Source organism: Oncorhynchus masou, chromosome 24, assembly GCF_036934945.1.
Source record: "Oncorhynchus masou masou isolate Uvic2021 chromosome 24, UVic_Omas_1.1, whole genome shotgun sequence".
In the NCBI taxonomy this organism is placed as follows: domain Eukaryota; kingdom Metazoa; phylum Chordata; class Actinopteri; order Salmoniformes; family Salmonidae; genus Oncorhynchus; species Oncorhynchus masou.
This window is the reverse complement of record NC_088235.1, coordinates 53,497,916-53,514,852: the sequence shown is the minus strand read 5'-3', so window position 1 is coordinate 53,514,852 and position 16,937 is coordinate 53,497,916. Positions and strand designations below refer to the sequence as shown.

The 16,937-nt window shown below is 42.9% G+C and overlaps 1 protein-coding gene across 1 annotated transcript in view; it reads left to right on the top strand.

Moving 5' to 3' along the window:
* Positions 1-16,937, top strand: part of LOC135511400 (protocadherin-15-like) — a 268,288-nt gene that overhangs the window by 36,807 nt on the left and 214,544 nt on the right. Inside the window, exons 7-8 of the mRNA XM_064932924.1 lie at positions 120-230; positions 14,993-15,163. Of these exons, the coding sequence (XP_064788996.1) occupies positions 120-230; positions 14,993-15,163 (282 nt within the window). The remainder of the gene's footprint in view (positions 1-119; positions 231-14,992; positions 15,164-16,937) is intronic.

Sequence of the window (16,937 nt, the reverse complement as noted above, 5' to 3'; positions counted from 1 at the left end):
GGATGTAATGCTTTCTTACTGAAGACTGACTTATTTAAGCTATAGGACTGTGGAATAGTGGGACAATGTATGTTGTTAATGAAAACTATGAGTGAACACTCTCTCTCCCTCTCTATCAGGTGTCTAATGAAACTGTGGTTGTAGGGAATACTCTCTCTGGGTACATTGTTCTGGCTGAGAGACTAAACTACGAAGAGAGAACACGCTACCTGGTCATTGTTCAAGCCAACGTGAGACACTTTGCTATTTCCTTTGTTTGTTTGTGTGTAGATGCCAGAAGTGTGTAGGCGCATGCTTGTGTGTTTGTGCATATTGCATATGAATGAATAAAATTGATCCTCTTGAAATAGTTTTTTGTAAAGATTTTACTTGGTATTGACAGTGTAAAGCTTGATTGAATAATATTCTGAAAGAGTTTACGTTTTTTGCCCTGGCCAAGGTAATGGATTGATGTTTTGCAAAACACTCTGTCAGGCTTTTAATGTAACACTGTTAAATTAAGAGTTGTAATAGTAGAATGCACAAAATTTGGTGGTGCTTGGACAGTTTTCGTCTTATGTAATTAACCTGTCAGAAGTGTCCAGTTGAACAACTAGCCCATGTTAGCTTGGTAGGTAAGTTATGCCAACCAGCTATCTAAATCTTGTAGTTAACATAGCCAGATTATGTGGCCATGTGGCCCTCTATAAACATACATAAAACATGGTGTTGCGAGGTGGGGGTTTGCTAATACACCAATGAATGACAATATCCATCCGAACCTTTGCCACCTAGGAATTTTGAGTCACTGGACCTTTTCAAATGGTAGTTAAATACCCCTGGACTTCTTTTTGTCCAAATCGTTTAGATTGGGTAAATCGTTACTTAGATTGGTGGATGCTTCTTTAAGTTTGCCATCACCAGACAAACCAAAACCTTACTAGTTAGCTATCTGTTATTACTCAAAGGAAAATGTACATAGTTGGAAGAAGATGATTTCTCGTTGACAATTATAGTACATATTTTGCAAACTGTTTATCCATATATTAAATCATCAGCCTCTAGAACACATATGTCAGAGTCAAGGCCCGCGGGCCACATCCGGCCCGCGAGAAGGTTTTTTACGGCCCCTGGGATGATCTTGATTTATTATTAGAACCGGCCCGCAGACCGCAGCAAGCCGGCAGCCCGCAGATCTTTTACACGCACCAATACTACATTTCCCACAATGCAACGGTGATGCACCGAGCAGTAGGCTGCTTCATTTCGGAGTTAGAAACGGAGCATGGTGATTTGCCTTATCACACAGAGGTGCGATGGCTAAGCCAGGGAAAGGTGCTTCAAAGATGTTTCGAGCTTCGTGAGGAGATTTGTCTGTTCTTGGACAGCAAAGGGAAAGACACAACACAACTCCGAGACGAAATGTTTCTGTGTGAAATGGCTTTTCTGTGTGACATTACGAGTCATCTGAATGCAATGAACTTGCAGCTGCAGGGTCGGGATCATGTCATCTCTGATATGTACAGTACAGTGAAGGCATTTAAAACCAAACTGACTCTGTGGGAGACGCAGATGCGGAAAGAAAATTTGAGCCACTTTCCCAGCTGCCAGACCATGAAAGAGAAGCTCTCTACCAGTGCGTTCCCGAGCGCACAGTTGGCTGATAAAATAGGTATGCTTGCCGCTGACTTTCGACGCCGATTTGCTGACTTTGAAGCACAAAAAAGCAGGTTGGAACTGCTCGGTAACCCATTTGCTGTTGACGTGGAAAGCTCACCACCAAACCTCCAAATGGAGTTGATTGACCTCCAATGCAATGATGCACTGAGGGCAAAATATGCGGCAGTGGGTGCTGCGGAGTTCGCCCGTTTCCTCCCCGACACAATGCCCCAGCTGCGCATCCAGGCTGCTCAAACGTTGTCTATGTTTGGCAGCACATACCTGTGTGAACAACTTTTTCTTTGATGAACCTGAACAAAACATCACACAGAAGTCGACTTACTGCTGAACACCTCCACTCAATTCTGAGGATTTCCTCAGCTCAGAGCCTTACCCCGAACATTGATGAACTTGTGGAAAAGATGGGACACCACCAAGTATCACCCTCAACCTCAAACAAGTGAACATTACTGTGCAATCACATATTTAGAGTTTTTACTCAGTTCAAGTTTAAAAGTTAAAGTTTAATATTTGTTTTCACTGCATGTTACTTCTCCTTAAACAAAGTGTTGTTTTTGATTAATAGATTTTTGCACTTTATTTTATTGTATTTCAATCCAATTATATTTTAAAAATATTTCAGTTGAGTGGATGATAGAAAATTGCTATTATTGTTTTTTTCTTTGAAGTAAATTTAGCCCACTTTTGCTAAAATAGAAAATATAGGCTACTGATGGTGCCTTGAATACCGGTTTCTTTCATTTAATGTTCATGTTATGGGGATTTTTATATAAAGGAAATTTGTCTTTTGTGTCTGTTGAAAATTAAAGATTACTGACAGAGCCATAAGAAAATATTGCTTTATTTATCTGATCATATTGGAATATATTTGTTAGGTTTTCAATTTGTTTCAATTATGTTCACTAGACTATATGCGTCATTTAAAAAATTTTCAATGAACATTCGAACAGTCCGGCCCTCGGCTTGTAGCTAAATTTTTTATTTGGCCCTCCGTCCATTTGACTTTGACACCCCTGCTCTAGAAGCTTTGATTATTTGACTGTTTTGAATGAATTGTTTGACAGAGACATATGTCTAGTTATGCAATAAAAGTGGCATAATAATACTTGCTTTGTCACACCCTGACCATAGTTTCTCGTTACGTTTATTGTTTTTGTACTGTTCGTGTTCTTCTTTCATTAAACATGAATCTAAATAGCCACGCTGCATTTTGGTCCTCCTCTCCTTCGACAAAAGAAAACCGTTACAGAATCACCCACCACAACAGGACCAAGCGGCGTGGTAACGGGCAGCAGCAGGAGCAGCGAAATTAAAAACTTCTGGACTTGGGAAGAAATCCTCGACGGGAGAGGACCCTGGGCAAAACCAGGGGAGTGTCGCCGCCCCAAGGTGCAGCAGGAGAAGAGGCAGCAGGAGCAGCGCGAGGAGGAATGGACATGGGAGGACGAATTGGACAGAAAGGGACCCTGGGCACAGCCAGGAGAATATCGCCGCCCCAAAGAAGAGCTGGAGGAGGCGAAGGCGAAGAGGCGCTGGTATGAGGAGGCAGCACGGCGGCGTGGATGGAAGCCCGAGAGTCAGCCCCAGAGATGTATTGGGGGGGAGGCACACAGGAAATGTGGCGAAGCCAGGTAGGAGACCTGTGCCAACTTCCTGTGCTTACCGGGGGGCGAGAGAGACCGGGCAGGCACCGTGTTATGCAGTGGAGCGCACGGTGTCCCCGGTGCGGGTGCATAGCCCGGTGCGGTACATACCAGCTCCGCGTATCGGCCAGGCTAGAGTGAGCATCGAGCCAAGTGCCATGAAGCCGGCTCTATGCATCTGGTCCCCAGTGCGTCTCCTTGGGCCGGCTTACATGGCACCAGCCTTGCGCACGGTGTCCCCGGTTCGCCTACATAACCCAGTACGGGCTATTCCACCTCGCCGCACTGGCAGGGCGACCGGGAGCATTCAACCGGGTAAGGTCGTGCAGGCTCGGTGCTCAAGAGCTCCAGTGCGCCTGCACGGTCCGGTCTATCCGGTACCACCTCCACGCACCAGCCCTCCGGTGGCAGCCCCCCCCGCACCAGGCTGTCTCTCCGTCTCATCCCGACAGGTGCTCCCGCCCTGTCCAGTGCTGGCTGAGCCTTCCTCCTCTCCAGCGCTGCCGGAGTCTCCCGCCTGTCCAGCGCTACTAGAGCCTTCCTCCTCTCCAGCGCTGTCGTAGTCTCCCGCCTCTCCAGCGCCGCCAGTGCTGCCAGTCTGCCCAGCGCCGCCAGTGACGCCAGTCTGCCCAGCGCCGCCAGTGCCGCCAGTCTGCAAGGAGCCGCCAGTGCCGCCAGTCTGCAAGGAGCCGCCAGTGCCGCCAGTCAGCCAGGGGCCGCCAGTGCTGCCAGTCAGCCAGGGGCCGCCAGTGCCGCCAGTCAGCCAGTGCCGCCAGTCAGCCAGGGGCCGCCAGTCAGCCAGGGGCCGCCAGTCAGCCAGGGGCCGCCAGTCAGCCAGGGGCCGCCAGTCAGCCCAGAAGCGCCAGAGCACCTGCCCTTCTGTCCAGAGCTTCCACCCCTCTGTCCAGAGCTTCCGCCCCTCTGTCCAGAGCTTCCGCCCCTCTGTCCCGAGCTGCCAATCTGTCCCGAGCTGCCCCCCAGTCCAGTGGGGTCATTCATTAGGGTCGCCGTGGTTAGGAGGCCACGGAAGCGGACAAGGTGGCGGACTAAGACTATGGTGAAGTGGGGGCCACGTCCAGCACCAGAGCCACCACCGCGGACAGATGCCCACCCAGACCCTCCCCAATAGGTTCAGGTTTTGCGGCCGGAGTCCGCACCTTGGGGGGAGGTTACTGTCACACCCTGACCATAGTTTGCTTTGTATGTTTCTATGTTTTGTTTGGTCAGGGTGTGATCTGAGTGGGCATTCTATGTTGGATGTCTTGTTTGTCTATTTCTATGTCTGGCCTGATATGGTTCTCAATCAGAGGCAGGTGTTAGTCATTGTCTCTGGTTGGGAACCATATTTAGGTAGCCTGTTTGGTGTTGGGTTTTGTGGGTGATTGTTCCTGTCTCTGTGTTAGTTTACACCAGTATAGGCTGTTTAGGTTTTCTCGTTACGTTTATTGTTTTTGTACTGTTCGTGTTCTTCTTTCATTAAACATGAATCTAAATAGCCACACTGCATTTTGGTCATCCTCTCCTTCGACAAAAGAAAGACTATTTTGGTGGTTGTACATTGCTGGCCTTAATCTAATGTTTTAAACATTTATGGTTCTACAGAGGAAACGAAGATAAACAGCAATGAGTAAACAGAGCATTTAATTAAAGTAGACAGTTAAATAATGGCATAAGAATACATACATTATGGCTGTATTATAAATAGACCGTACTGTAAGTCAGAGGTGTGGACTCGAGTCACATGACTTGGACTTGAGTCACAAATATGATGATTTTAGAATCAAAAACACAGTGCTTGCAGTGTTTTTCCCAAACTCTCCAGCTGGTGGTGGGAGATGGCTTGAAAGAAACAAAAATGATAACTCTTTCTATTTCAAAGTTATCAAAAATCAGCTCACTGCTGCATACAAGCACAACATTCAAAGAGGTGTTTGAGGCTGAATTTGGGGAAAGAGGCATCCCCGCCACTGTCAACACAAGATGGAACTCAACACTGAGACAAGTGAAGGCAGTTATCCAGTGTGACCATCTAAAGCTCAGTCATGTTCTAGAAAAGGCACAAGGAGTTGTTGTTCACAGTATGGGAGTGGAACAAGTTGCAGGCACCATCTTCCCCCAGAAAGTGACAGGGTCACAATCACCAGCCTGCTCCTTCAAACCCACATTTTCTTGTAGCTCAATCAACTCCATTTGCAGTGATGCAAAATCTACCAATCTGAAGATCTGTTTTGCTTCTTTTGACAACTTTGTCATTTTTATGACCAAGGAGAGGTTCTGGATGAGCAGCGGCAGTTCTCTTCCAACAGTGAAGTTATCAAAGCGAGCCTTGAAGTTATCCATCAGCTTCTGGGTGAAATCATCATGGTTGGAGACATCTTTGTCTCCCTGTGTTTACACCAGAAGATTGGGGAAGTGGACAAGTTCTCCCTGGAGATCATTCTTGAAAACCTCACATTTCTTCTGTAAAGCCTGGACTGCTGTTATATCACACACTGTGTTGTCCCGTCTCTGCAGCTTAATAACATTCAGTTGATTAAGGTGCGATGCAATGTATGTCAAAACTACAACTGTTTCCATCTTCTACTCATCTTCCAAAAACTCAGAAAACTGAGTTGCCTAGTCACTATTTTGCTCTGATAAGAAAGCTTTGATTTCCTCCTGTATGGCCCTAAAGCATTCCAAAACCCTGCCTTTGTTGAGCCATCTGTTGTGCAGTAGTATGCCTCAGAATACCTCGTAACAGGCTGTGTTGCTCTCAAAAAAGTTAATCAGTTTCATCATTGTTTTCATGACCTCAGAATACTATTTTCCAAGACATAGGAGAGATATGATTTCAGGTCAGGGTGCTCCTCTTTCAAACGTGCAACCAGTCCCCTCCCTCTTCCTATCATGGCTGGAGCTCCATCTGTGGTGATGGAGACCACTGACTTCAGATCTAACCCCCTTTTAGTCAGCATCCCTTTGATGGGATACGTCTGATCGAATTTACTATGCCTGGTGTCATAATGTCACGTCAAGCCTTGAGAGATAGAGAAATCATGAGCAGATGGGCTCCCAATCATGTTTTAAAAACAATGATTTAGAGTTAGATGAACTTGATGTTTCCACAAGGACATATAAAGGATACTACCCTCCACAACATAACCTTCACTCCAAATCAAAACTTCAAACTTACAACTTGATTTTGGACAAAATAACCTGGAAGGATTCCTACTCCCAAAGATTCTTATTTCCAAGGTCCATACAGCAAATGCTCTGGCAAACCAATGACCAGCAAACACCATTCAACCTGGAACTGAGTGAGTAATATTTAATCTGAAGCTTCTTTTAAAGCCAAGAAGAAAGATAAATTACAATTCAATTAATTCAATAAGTATATCTTCTCCGAAGTGGGTGTGACACCTACTCCCGTTGCCTGCTGCTTTGCTGCTTGGATTCCACCTGGCGATCTGTTCACCGTCTGCCCTGGCCTGTCTCCCCCTGTTTGGTACAGGGTAACCCCACCACAAACCTCCCTCTCTCCTAAGCTTTCGCTCGCCTCCAGCACACACTCACTGTTGGGGCGAGTGACTCTGAACTTGCAAAGGCAAGCGCCAAATCGTCATATTTTTTTCTTGTGCTTTATGCTATTTGCCTCATGACTCCTGTGGGATTTGTTGACTATGAACTTTCTTGTTTACCCGACCGTGGGACAGACTATGTTTGTTCCCACACTCGAAAGTCTGACTCTCTATTGGTCCCACGGACACTTGTCCTCCAATCTTCATCTAACGACCTTTCACCGGCTTTTGTATTATTTTAACCTGATGGAATTGCTGTACAATATGATCTTGTTGCCATCTAATGCACATTCAAATGTCATAAATGAACACTGCAGAGTTCTCCCTGTCGTCTGCTGTTCCCTGATTGTGTTACTGCTGATGATATCTGGAAATGGGCATGTACACCCTGGCCCATCAATGGTTGCTAGCCCCAATTCTGACTTGTGCTATGCTATATGCTTCACTGATTTCTGCTCTCATAAAAACCTGGATTTTCTGCACATTAACCTTTGTAGCGCAGGCATTCCACTAGTGACCCACCTCAACAACATCTGGTGAAATTGCAGAGCGCCAAATTCAAATGACAGAAATATAAATATTTAACATTCATGACAATACATGTGTTATACATCAAAATAAAGATGAACTTATTGTTAATCCAACCGCTGTGTCAGATTTCAAAAATACTTTACGGTGAAAGCACAGCATGAGATTATCTGAGAACAGTGCCCGAATACAAAAGCATTACAAACATATTTCAACCAGGCAGGTGCGCCATGAAAGTCAGAAATAGCGATATAATAAATGCATTAGCTTTGAAGATCTTCTTCTGTTGGCACTCAAAGGTCCCAGCTACATCACAAATGGTCCTTTTGTTCCACAATGTCCTTCTTTGTATCCCCAAAAACTCAGTTTAGCTGACGCGCTTCATTCAATAATCCACCGGTTTTCCTCCTTCAAAATGCATACAAAATGAATCCCAAACGTTACCAATAAACTTATCCAAACAAATCAAACAACATTTATTATCAAACCTAAGGTACCCTAATATGTAAATAAATGATAAAATTTAAGACGGGGAATCGTTATTGTCTTTACCGGAGATAAACAACAAAGAACGCGTTCTCATCCACGCACAGCCAAAATGGGAGCCACTTAGAAAAACTACAATTTCTTGCACATTTTTCCAAAAACATGCCTGAAACTCTTTCTAAAGTCTGTTGACATCTGGTGGAAGCCCTAGGAACTGCAATCTGGGAGGTTTTGGCCTCCTAATAAACATGAAAGCCATTGAAAACAGTGGTAGGCTGATTTTTTTTGTTTTTGATGGTTTGTCCTCGGGTTTTGCCTGCCATATCAGTTCTGTTATACTCACAAACATTATTTTTTAAAGTTTTAGAAACTTTAGATTGTTTTGTATCCAACGTCAAAATACCTCAAATGTATAAATTGAAAGTGTGGGTTCATAGTTCCAATCCAGATGTGTTGGTCATTACTGAGACGTGAAGAAAGAGTTTTTTGAACACTGATGGTAACCTTTCTGGTTATAACCTTTTTCTACAAAGCAGATCTTCCAAAGGTGGTGGAGTGGCAATCTTTACCAAGGAACACCTTTAGTGCTTGGTTGTCTCCACCAAGTCTGTCCCCAAATAATCTGATTAGCTGGTTTTAGGCATTCAACTTTCAAAAAAATGTTATGGGACTTATTACTAGTCCCACAAGGTATGACTCCAAACAATCTCTAAAGGCTACTCCTTGATGTTATCCTCGCAAATAATCCTGATAGATATCAGTCTGGTGCTTTCTGTAATGACCTTCGTGATCACTGTTTTATAGCCTGTGTTCGTAATGGCTGCTCAGTGAAACGACCTGTCCAGATTTGTCAAAGATGCTTACTAAAACATATTAATGAGCAAGCCTTCCTTTATGACCTGGCCTCTCTAAATTTGACCTTCTTTTTTATATTTTCAGTGGTATTCTTAACAAACATGCCCGTAAAGAAAACAAGAATTAAAAATAGGTTCAGCCCCTGGCTCGACCATGACTCCACCTCAATAATTCCATTTGGTGAAAGGCACACGCATATAGACAAATGAGAAATTAGTGCACGCAGACTGTCCTGAAGGCCAAAGTTAGTTACTCTAACCTGTTTGGGGTAGGGGGCAGAATTTTCACTTTTGGATGAATAGCGTGCCCAAACTGAACTGCTTCGTAATCTGTCCCTAATATATGCATATTATTATTATCAGTAGTATTATTGGATAGAAAAAAATCTGAAGTTTCTAAATCACGACTGTGAGTATAACTGTCACGCCCTGTCCTTGTATTTTGTGTTTTCTTTATTATTGTGGTTAGGCCAGGGTGTGACATGGGTGATAATGTGTTTGTCTTGTCTAGGGGTTTTGTAGATTGATGGGGTTGTGTGTAGTATAGGATTCTAGGTAAGTCTATGGTTGCCTGGAGTGGTTTATCGATGTCTCTGATTGGGAACCATATTTAGGCAGCATATTCTTTGAGTATTTCGTGGGTGATTGTTCCTGTCTCTGTGTTTGTTGCACCAGATAGGGCTGTTTTGTTTTTTTCACGTTTTTTGTTTTGTATATTGTTCATTTTCCATCTTTCATTAAAGATGTATAAAGATAACCACGCTGCATTTTGGTCCTCCTCTCTTTCACCAGAAGAAAACCGTAACAATAACAGAACTTATTTTTTTATTTTTTTTAAAGTCACTGTCTTTTCAACTGGACTGTCTTTTCAACTTCGACTGGATGTCACCCGTTCGTAGAAATTGGTTGAGGTTTTTCCTTTGTGTCATGAAGAAGTACCATAGCTCAGAACGAACGTCACTTCATGTGTACCTTTTGATAGAGGCGCGTAACCAGAAAAGTTGCTTCAGTTTGTTTTGCTCCTGTATTGAACACATATCATCCCGTCTTCAATTTGATCGATTATATACGTTTAGAAATACCTAAAGTTGTATTACAAAAGTAGTTTGAAAAGTAGTTTAATTTCCTATCTTGCATGTGTAATTTAATGAAAGTTAGATTTTAATAGAAATGTATTTGAATTTGGCGCTCTGCATTTTCCCTGGCTATTGGCCATGTGGGACGCAAGCGTCCTGCCTACCCCAGAGAGGTTAAGGAGCAGTTCTAACCCCAAGAAGTTCTGAAAAATGGTTAAAGACCTGGAGAATAAACCCTCCTCCTCCTCACAGCTGCCTGTGTGCTTTAATGTTGTTGATGTTGTTGTTACTGACAAGGAGCACATGGCTGAGCTCTTTAATCACCACTTCATTAAAACCTCTCTGGGATATGTGGGACGCCAGCTAACATGAAAACAGCTGACACTGACCATATTCAACGAGTTTTGTACACTTTAGCTTAAGACATGTAGCTAGCTAGCTAGGTTAACAATGACCCTAGCTAGGTAAACAACTATGAGCTTAGTGCCAAATCATGTCGTTACTACCCTGCATGAATCTGCTGGGAGCTAACCAACCAGGTTCAATGTTTGCTAGCTAACATTAGGCTCTAACTAGCAATGCAAACGGCTCTGGGATACGAATAATAATGTCATACACGTAACGTTAGCTAGAGAGCCAGCCAACTAATGTTAGCTAGCAAGCTAACAGTACACTTTAGCTTAAGACATGTAGCTAGCTAGCTAGGTAAACAACATGTAAGATGACACACGCCACGTAATGTTAGCTAACGAGCCAGCCTGTAACATTAGCTATTAAACAGTACTGAACATTGTGACAAATAATGTTGTTACTAACCTGCATTAATCTTAATGGAGCTAAGCAACCAGGTTCAATGTTAGCTTGCTAACATTATGCTTAAAATAGCAAAGCAAATGGTTTTGGGATACGAATAATAATGAAATACACGTAACGTTAGCTAAGGAGCCAGCCAGATAATGTTAGCTAGCTAGCTAACAGTACACATTAGCTTGAAATGAAACGTGTAATTTCTGAAATTGTAGCTACAACAGATAGACTATCTTACAAATATACATCCTGATGCATGATGGACGCGTCTCCCTGTCACAGATGTCATGCCAAGGTTGTCCTTAGTTTGAAGATGTAATCCGGAGACAGGTGTTTTCTCCATCTCTTTAGCTATCATACTGTAATTCCACTGATTTCAAAACTTGATCCTCCAGAATGCAGAGAACAATGCTTATGCAGCTCCCCTACACAATATATTCAAAAAAGCTGAATTCGACAGGATTACCAACATAGATTGACCAACTCAAATAGACAGAAGCCTTCTCCATTTGAAGTTGGAAGTTTACATACACTTAGGTTGGAGTCATTAAAACTCATTTTTCAACCACTCCCCAAATTTATTAACAAACTATAGTTTTGGCAAGTCGGTTAGGACATCTACTTTGTGCATGACACAACTAATTTCTCCAACAATTGTTTACAGACAGATTATTTCACTTATAATTCACTGCATCACAATTCCAGTGGGTCAGAGGTTTACAGTACATACACTAAGTTGACTGTGCCTTTAAACAGCTTGGAAAATTCCAGAAAATTATGTCATAGTTTATAAGCTTTTGATAGGCTAATGTACGCAAGTATAAACACCATGGGACCACACAGCCATCATACCGCTCAGGAAGGAAACAAAGAGACAAACAAATAAACACAGCTTTACAAATAGCTTAACATTTACCTAACACATAATTACTTTGAGTCCAGAACTACCTAACTGAAATGTCGGTCCCTCCTTCATGTTGCCGTAATTATTTATTTTCTAATTTGCATAAAGACTCCAGGCTCTCTTTGGAGCTCTGTCATATTATTGTTTAGCATATCAGGATATATTTAATTAGAGCTTTTACTAGAGCAAGGCAGTGGCCCCCAGACTACCAACAGGCCACAGGAGGGAGGTAGACATATGGGAAATCAAGTGGTGCTAATTAGGCTGGTTTGGGCTCTCGAGTGGCGCAGTGGTCTAAGGTACTGCATCTCAGTGCAAGAGGCGTCACTATAGTACCTGGTTCGAATCCATGCTGTCTCACATCCGGCCGTGATTGGAAGTCCCATAGTGCTGCGCACAATTGGCCCAGCATCGTCCGGGTTTTGCCGGAGTAGGCCGTCATTATAAATAAGAATTTGTTCTTAACTGACTTGTCCAGTTAAATAAAGGTTGTAGGCCGTGCCTATTTCTCCTGGTCAGTAGCCATGAGGAGTCCCTGACAAGTATTATGAATCGGACACTGTTATGCTACCTGTGATCATAATCAACAACATTATCCCAGAAACTAGACCAACTCCAATTTGCATTCCCCCCCCAGCAGATCCACAGATGATGCAATCTCTATTGCACTTCACACTTCCCTTTCCCACCTGGACAAAATTAACACCTATGTGAGATGCTATTCATTTACTACATCTCAGCATTCAACACCATAGTGCCCTCACCGTAGTTCCCATCACTAAGCTAGGGACCCTGGGACTAAACACCTCCCTCTGCAACTGGATCCTGGACTTCCTGACGGGCCGCCCCCAGGTGGTAAGGGTAGGTAACAACACATCTGCCTCGCTGATCCTCAACACTTGGGCTACCTCAGGGGTGCGAGCTCAGTCCCCTCAAGTACTCCCAGTTCACTCATAACTGCACAGCCAGGCATGACTCCAACACCATCATTAAGTTTGCAGATGACACATCAGTGGTAGGCCTGATCACTGACAACGATGAGACAGCCTATAGGTAGGAGGTCGGAAACCTGACCATATGGTGTATGGACAACAACCTCTCCCTCAATGTGATCAAGACAAAGGAGATGATTGTGGCCGACAGGAAAAGGAGGACCGAGCACATCCCCATTCTCATCGACAGGGCTGTTGTGGAGCAGGTTGAGAACTCAAGTTCCTTGGCGTCCACATCACCAACAAACGAACATGGTCCAAGCACACCAAGACAGCTGTGAAGAGGGCACGACAAAACCTATTCCCCCTCAGGAGACTGACAATATTAAGGTATGGGTCCTCGGATCCTCACAAGGTTTTGTACAGCTGCACCATCGAGAGCATCCTGACAGGTTGCATCACTGTATGGTATGGCAACTGCTCAGCCTCCGACCGCAAGGCACTGCAGAGGGTAGTGCGTACGGCCCAATATATCACTGGGGCCAAGCTTCCTGCCATCCAATACCTCTATACCAGGCGGTGTTAGAGGAAGGCCCTAAAAATTGTCAAAGACTCCAGCCACCCTAGTCATAGACTGTTCTCTCTGCTCCCGCACGGCAAGCGGTACCAGAACGCAAAGTCTGTGTCGAAAAGGCCTCTAAACATCTTCTACCCCAAGCCATACGATTCCTGAACATCTAATCAAATGTCAACCCAGACAACGTACACTGCTGCTATTCTCTGTTATTTTCTATGCATAGTCACTTTAATAACTTTACCTACGTAAATATTATCTCAATTATTATGTCAATTACCTCGACACCGGTGCACATTGACTATGATCTGTCCCCTGTATGTAGCCCCACTATTGTTATTTTTACTGCTGTTTTTAAATTACTTGTTATTTTTATCTTACTTTTTTCAGGTATTTCTTAAAACTGCATTGTTGGTTAAGGGCTTGTAGTAAGTAAGCATTTCACTGTAAGGTCTACACCCTTTGTATTCGGCGCATGTGACAAATAAAATTTGATTTGATTTTGACAGTATGATTACACAAGAGAAGAAGAAAATGAAGACAGGAAAGGGGGATTGAGATAGGGAGAAGACAGAATGTCACAGAGACAGACAGACTAATATAAAGAGGAACAGAGGAAAGGGATTTATTTGCTTTGTTCCCCCAGTAAATATGGATGACAAGGGCCTAAGCTGCTCCCAGAGATTTCATCTTACCTTTACCAATGTCAGAAGAGTTTAGCGGGAGAAGGACATGGCATGTTTTTTTTCTTATTTTTATTAGGGGTGGATCAGCTTAGTATTGCGGAAAGAATGTTGCTTCCGTCAATGTAATTGTTCTGCATCATTTCCAATCCCCCATATATTTTTGGGGTAAATATATATCCCATACACGCATGCATACATATACACATATATACATACATATACCTATATGGACGTACATATTTTTTTAAGAATATACCTTTATTATTATTCCCTGCAAACCCTACCGCCGATCCCCCAATTGGAGTAAACTAATAAACACTTCGGCTTTTACCTTCAATTTATACATCTTATACACATTTTACAGACACAGTCTACTTTACAATAGTTCTCTCTTGTTTGTTCTTAGTCCTTCCTCTATTTCTGATGTCCATCCAGTTTGATTTCTATATGTAACTGTGCTATTTCACAAAAGTTCTGAACCTATATACATTTTACAGATCCTGTATGTTTTACATTGTTTACAGTATCTTGTTATTAGTCCCACCCTTCAGCTCCATTCAACCCCATCCATTTCCGATTTCTATTTGCCATATATTTTTCAACTGTGCTGTGATGCTTCACAAAATAATTGAACCTTTCTATTTTCATAGCTTCTACAGGTTGTAAATTAAAAATGCCTCTTGCCTCTTCCATTTTTGTGGTAATACTGCAATTACTTGGTTGTAATTTTGGGTAGAGCAGCCATTTCCATATGTCTGTGTTAGCTGCATGGCAGGACATGGCATTAATTGGACCTCTGCTTCTTATGTCAGGGTTTCCATTATTGTGACTATGTGAAGTGCTGCTCAGAGAGTATTGGGAGAAGGAAATTGCAAGAACATATACATACTGCAATTACTTTTATAATTTCTCGTGTGCATGTGCGTTTGTGTACTGTCTGTATATGGTTGTCCTTGAAAAAGGTAACTGTACACAATGCTTTCTAGAATCTGATGCCTTGAGTAAGGGTATATGTCAAATATCTCTGAGAGTCTTAAGATGGTAAAGACTCATTTTAAATGTAGGAAAATAGAGTGGTTGTTACAATTGATATCTGAAGTAGAGGTAGAGTGATGATGAAATGTATTTATCAAACTAAATGTTCAGTAAGTTTATGAAGTTGATCATGGAATTGAAAAGAGAAATAGGTCTCATGATTGATTAATTAATTTATATTGATTATATTTTAAAGTGTTGTTCATTCATGGCTTTGGTAAGTAACGATGTTGACTTCCATCCGATAGGACCGTGCTCTGTACAATGCCAACAGGCGGACTACTACGACCACGCTGACCATAGACGTTCTGGATGGAGATGACCTGGGGCCTATGTTTCTGCCCTGTGTCTTGGTCAATAACACCCATGACTGCAATCCCCTCACCTACCGCATCACCATACCAGAGTTCGCCCAACCGGTATGAACCACACTGTGAGGGGTGTACTGTAGGCTTTGTGCATGTGTAGGGGAACGGGAAGTGATTGAGTGCAAGTGTGTGTTTGTGTGCAACAGCAACCTCTCATCTCCTGTGTTTTACCGTAGGCAAACCCAGCAACAGACAGAGAGGATGAGCCACTAAAGTTTTACTTGGGAACTTACGGTGCCTTCAGGAAGTATTCATACCCCTTGACTTTTAGAGGCCTGAATTTAAAATTAATATTTTAATGTTAATATTTTTAATTCATATTTTGTGTCACTGGAATACATACAATACCACATCATTTCAAAGTGGAATTATGTTTTTATAAATGTTTACTAATTAATTAAAATTGAAAAGCTGAAATGTCTTCAGTCAAAAAGTATTCAACCCCTTTGTCATAGCGAACCTAAATGAGTTCAATATTTGCCCATTATTCTTTTAAAGATTATTCAAGCTCTATCAAGTTGGGGCCAAACTCCCTGCCACCCAGGACCTGCAGTTGAAGTCAAATGTTTACGTACACTTAGGTTGGAGTCATTAAAACTTGTTTTCAACCACTCCACACATTTCTTGTTAATAAACTATAGTTTTGGCAAGTCAGTTAGGACATCTACTTTGTGCATGACACCAAGTAATTTTTCCAACAATTGTTAACAGATTATTTCACTTATATTTCACTGTATCACAATTCCAGTGGGTCATAAGTTTACATACACTATATTGACAGTGTCTTTAAACAGCTTGGAAAATTCCAGCAAATGATGACAGAAGCTTCTGATAGGCTAATTGACATAATTTGAGTCAATTGGAGGTGTACTTGTGGTTGTATTTCAAGGCATACCTTCAAACTCCGTGCCTCTTTGCTTACCATCATGGGAAAATCAAAAGAAATCAGCCAAGACTTCAGAAAAATAATGGTAGAACTCCAAAAATCTGGTTCATCCTTGGGAGCAATTTAAATGCTTGAAGGTACAATTTTCATATGTACAAACAATAGTACGCAAGTATAAACACCATGGGACCACGCAGCCGTCATACCGCACAGGAAGGAGACACATTCTGTCTCCTAGAGATGAATGTACTTTAGTGCAAAAAATGTCTAAATCAAATCAAATCAAATCAAATTTATTTATATAGCCCTTCGTACATCAGCTGATATCTCAAAGTGCTGTACAGAAACCCAGCCTAAAACCCCAAACAGCAAGCAATGCAGGTGTAGAAGCATGGTGGCTAGGAAAAACTCCCTAGAAAGGCCAAAACCTAGGAAGAAACCTAGAGAGGAACCAGGCTATGTGGGGTGGCCAGTCCTCTTCTGGCTGTGCCGGGTGGAGATTATAACAGAACATGGCCAAGATGTTCAAATGTTCATAAATGACCAGCATGGTCCAATAATAATAAGGCAGAACAGTTGAAACTGGAGCAGCAGCACGGCCAGGTGGACTGAGGACAGCAAGGAGTCATCATGTCAGGTCGGCCTGAGGCATGGTCCTAGGGCTCAGGTCCTCCGAGAGAGAGAAAGAGAGAATTAGAGAGAGCACACTTAAATTCACACAGGACACCGAATAGGACAGGAAAAGTACTCCAGATATAACAAACTGACCCTAGCCCCCCGACACATAAACTACTGCAGCATAAATACTGGAGGCTGAGACAGGAGGGGTCAGGAGACACTGTGGCCCCATCCGAGGACACCCCCGGACAGGGCCAAACAGGAAGGATATAACCCCACCCACTTTGCCAAAGCACAGCCCCCACACCACTAGAGGGATAT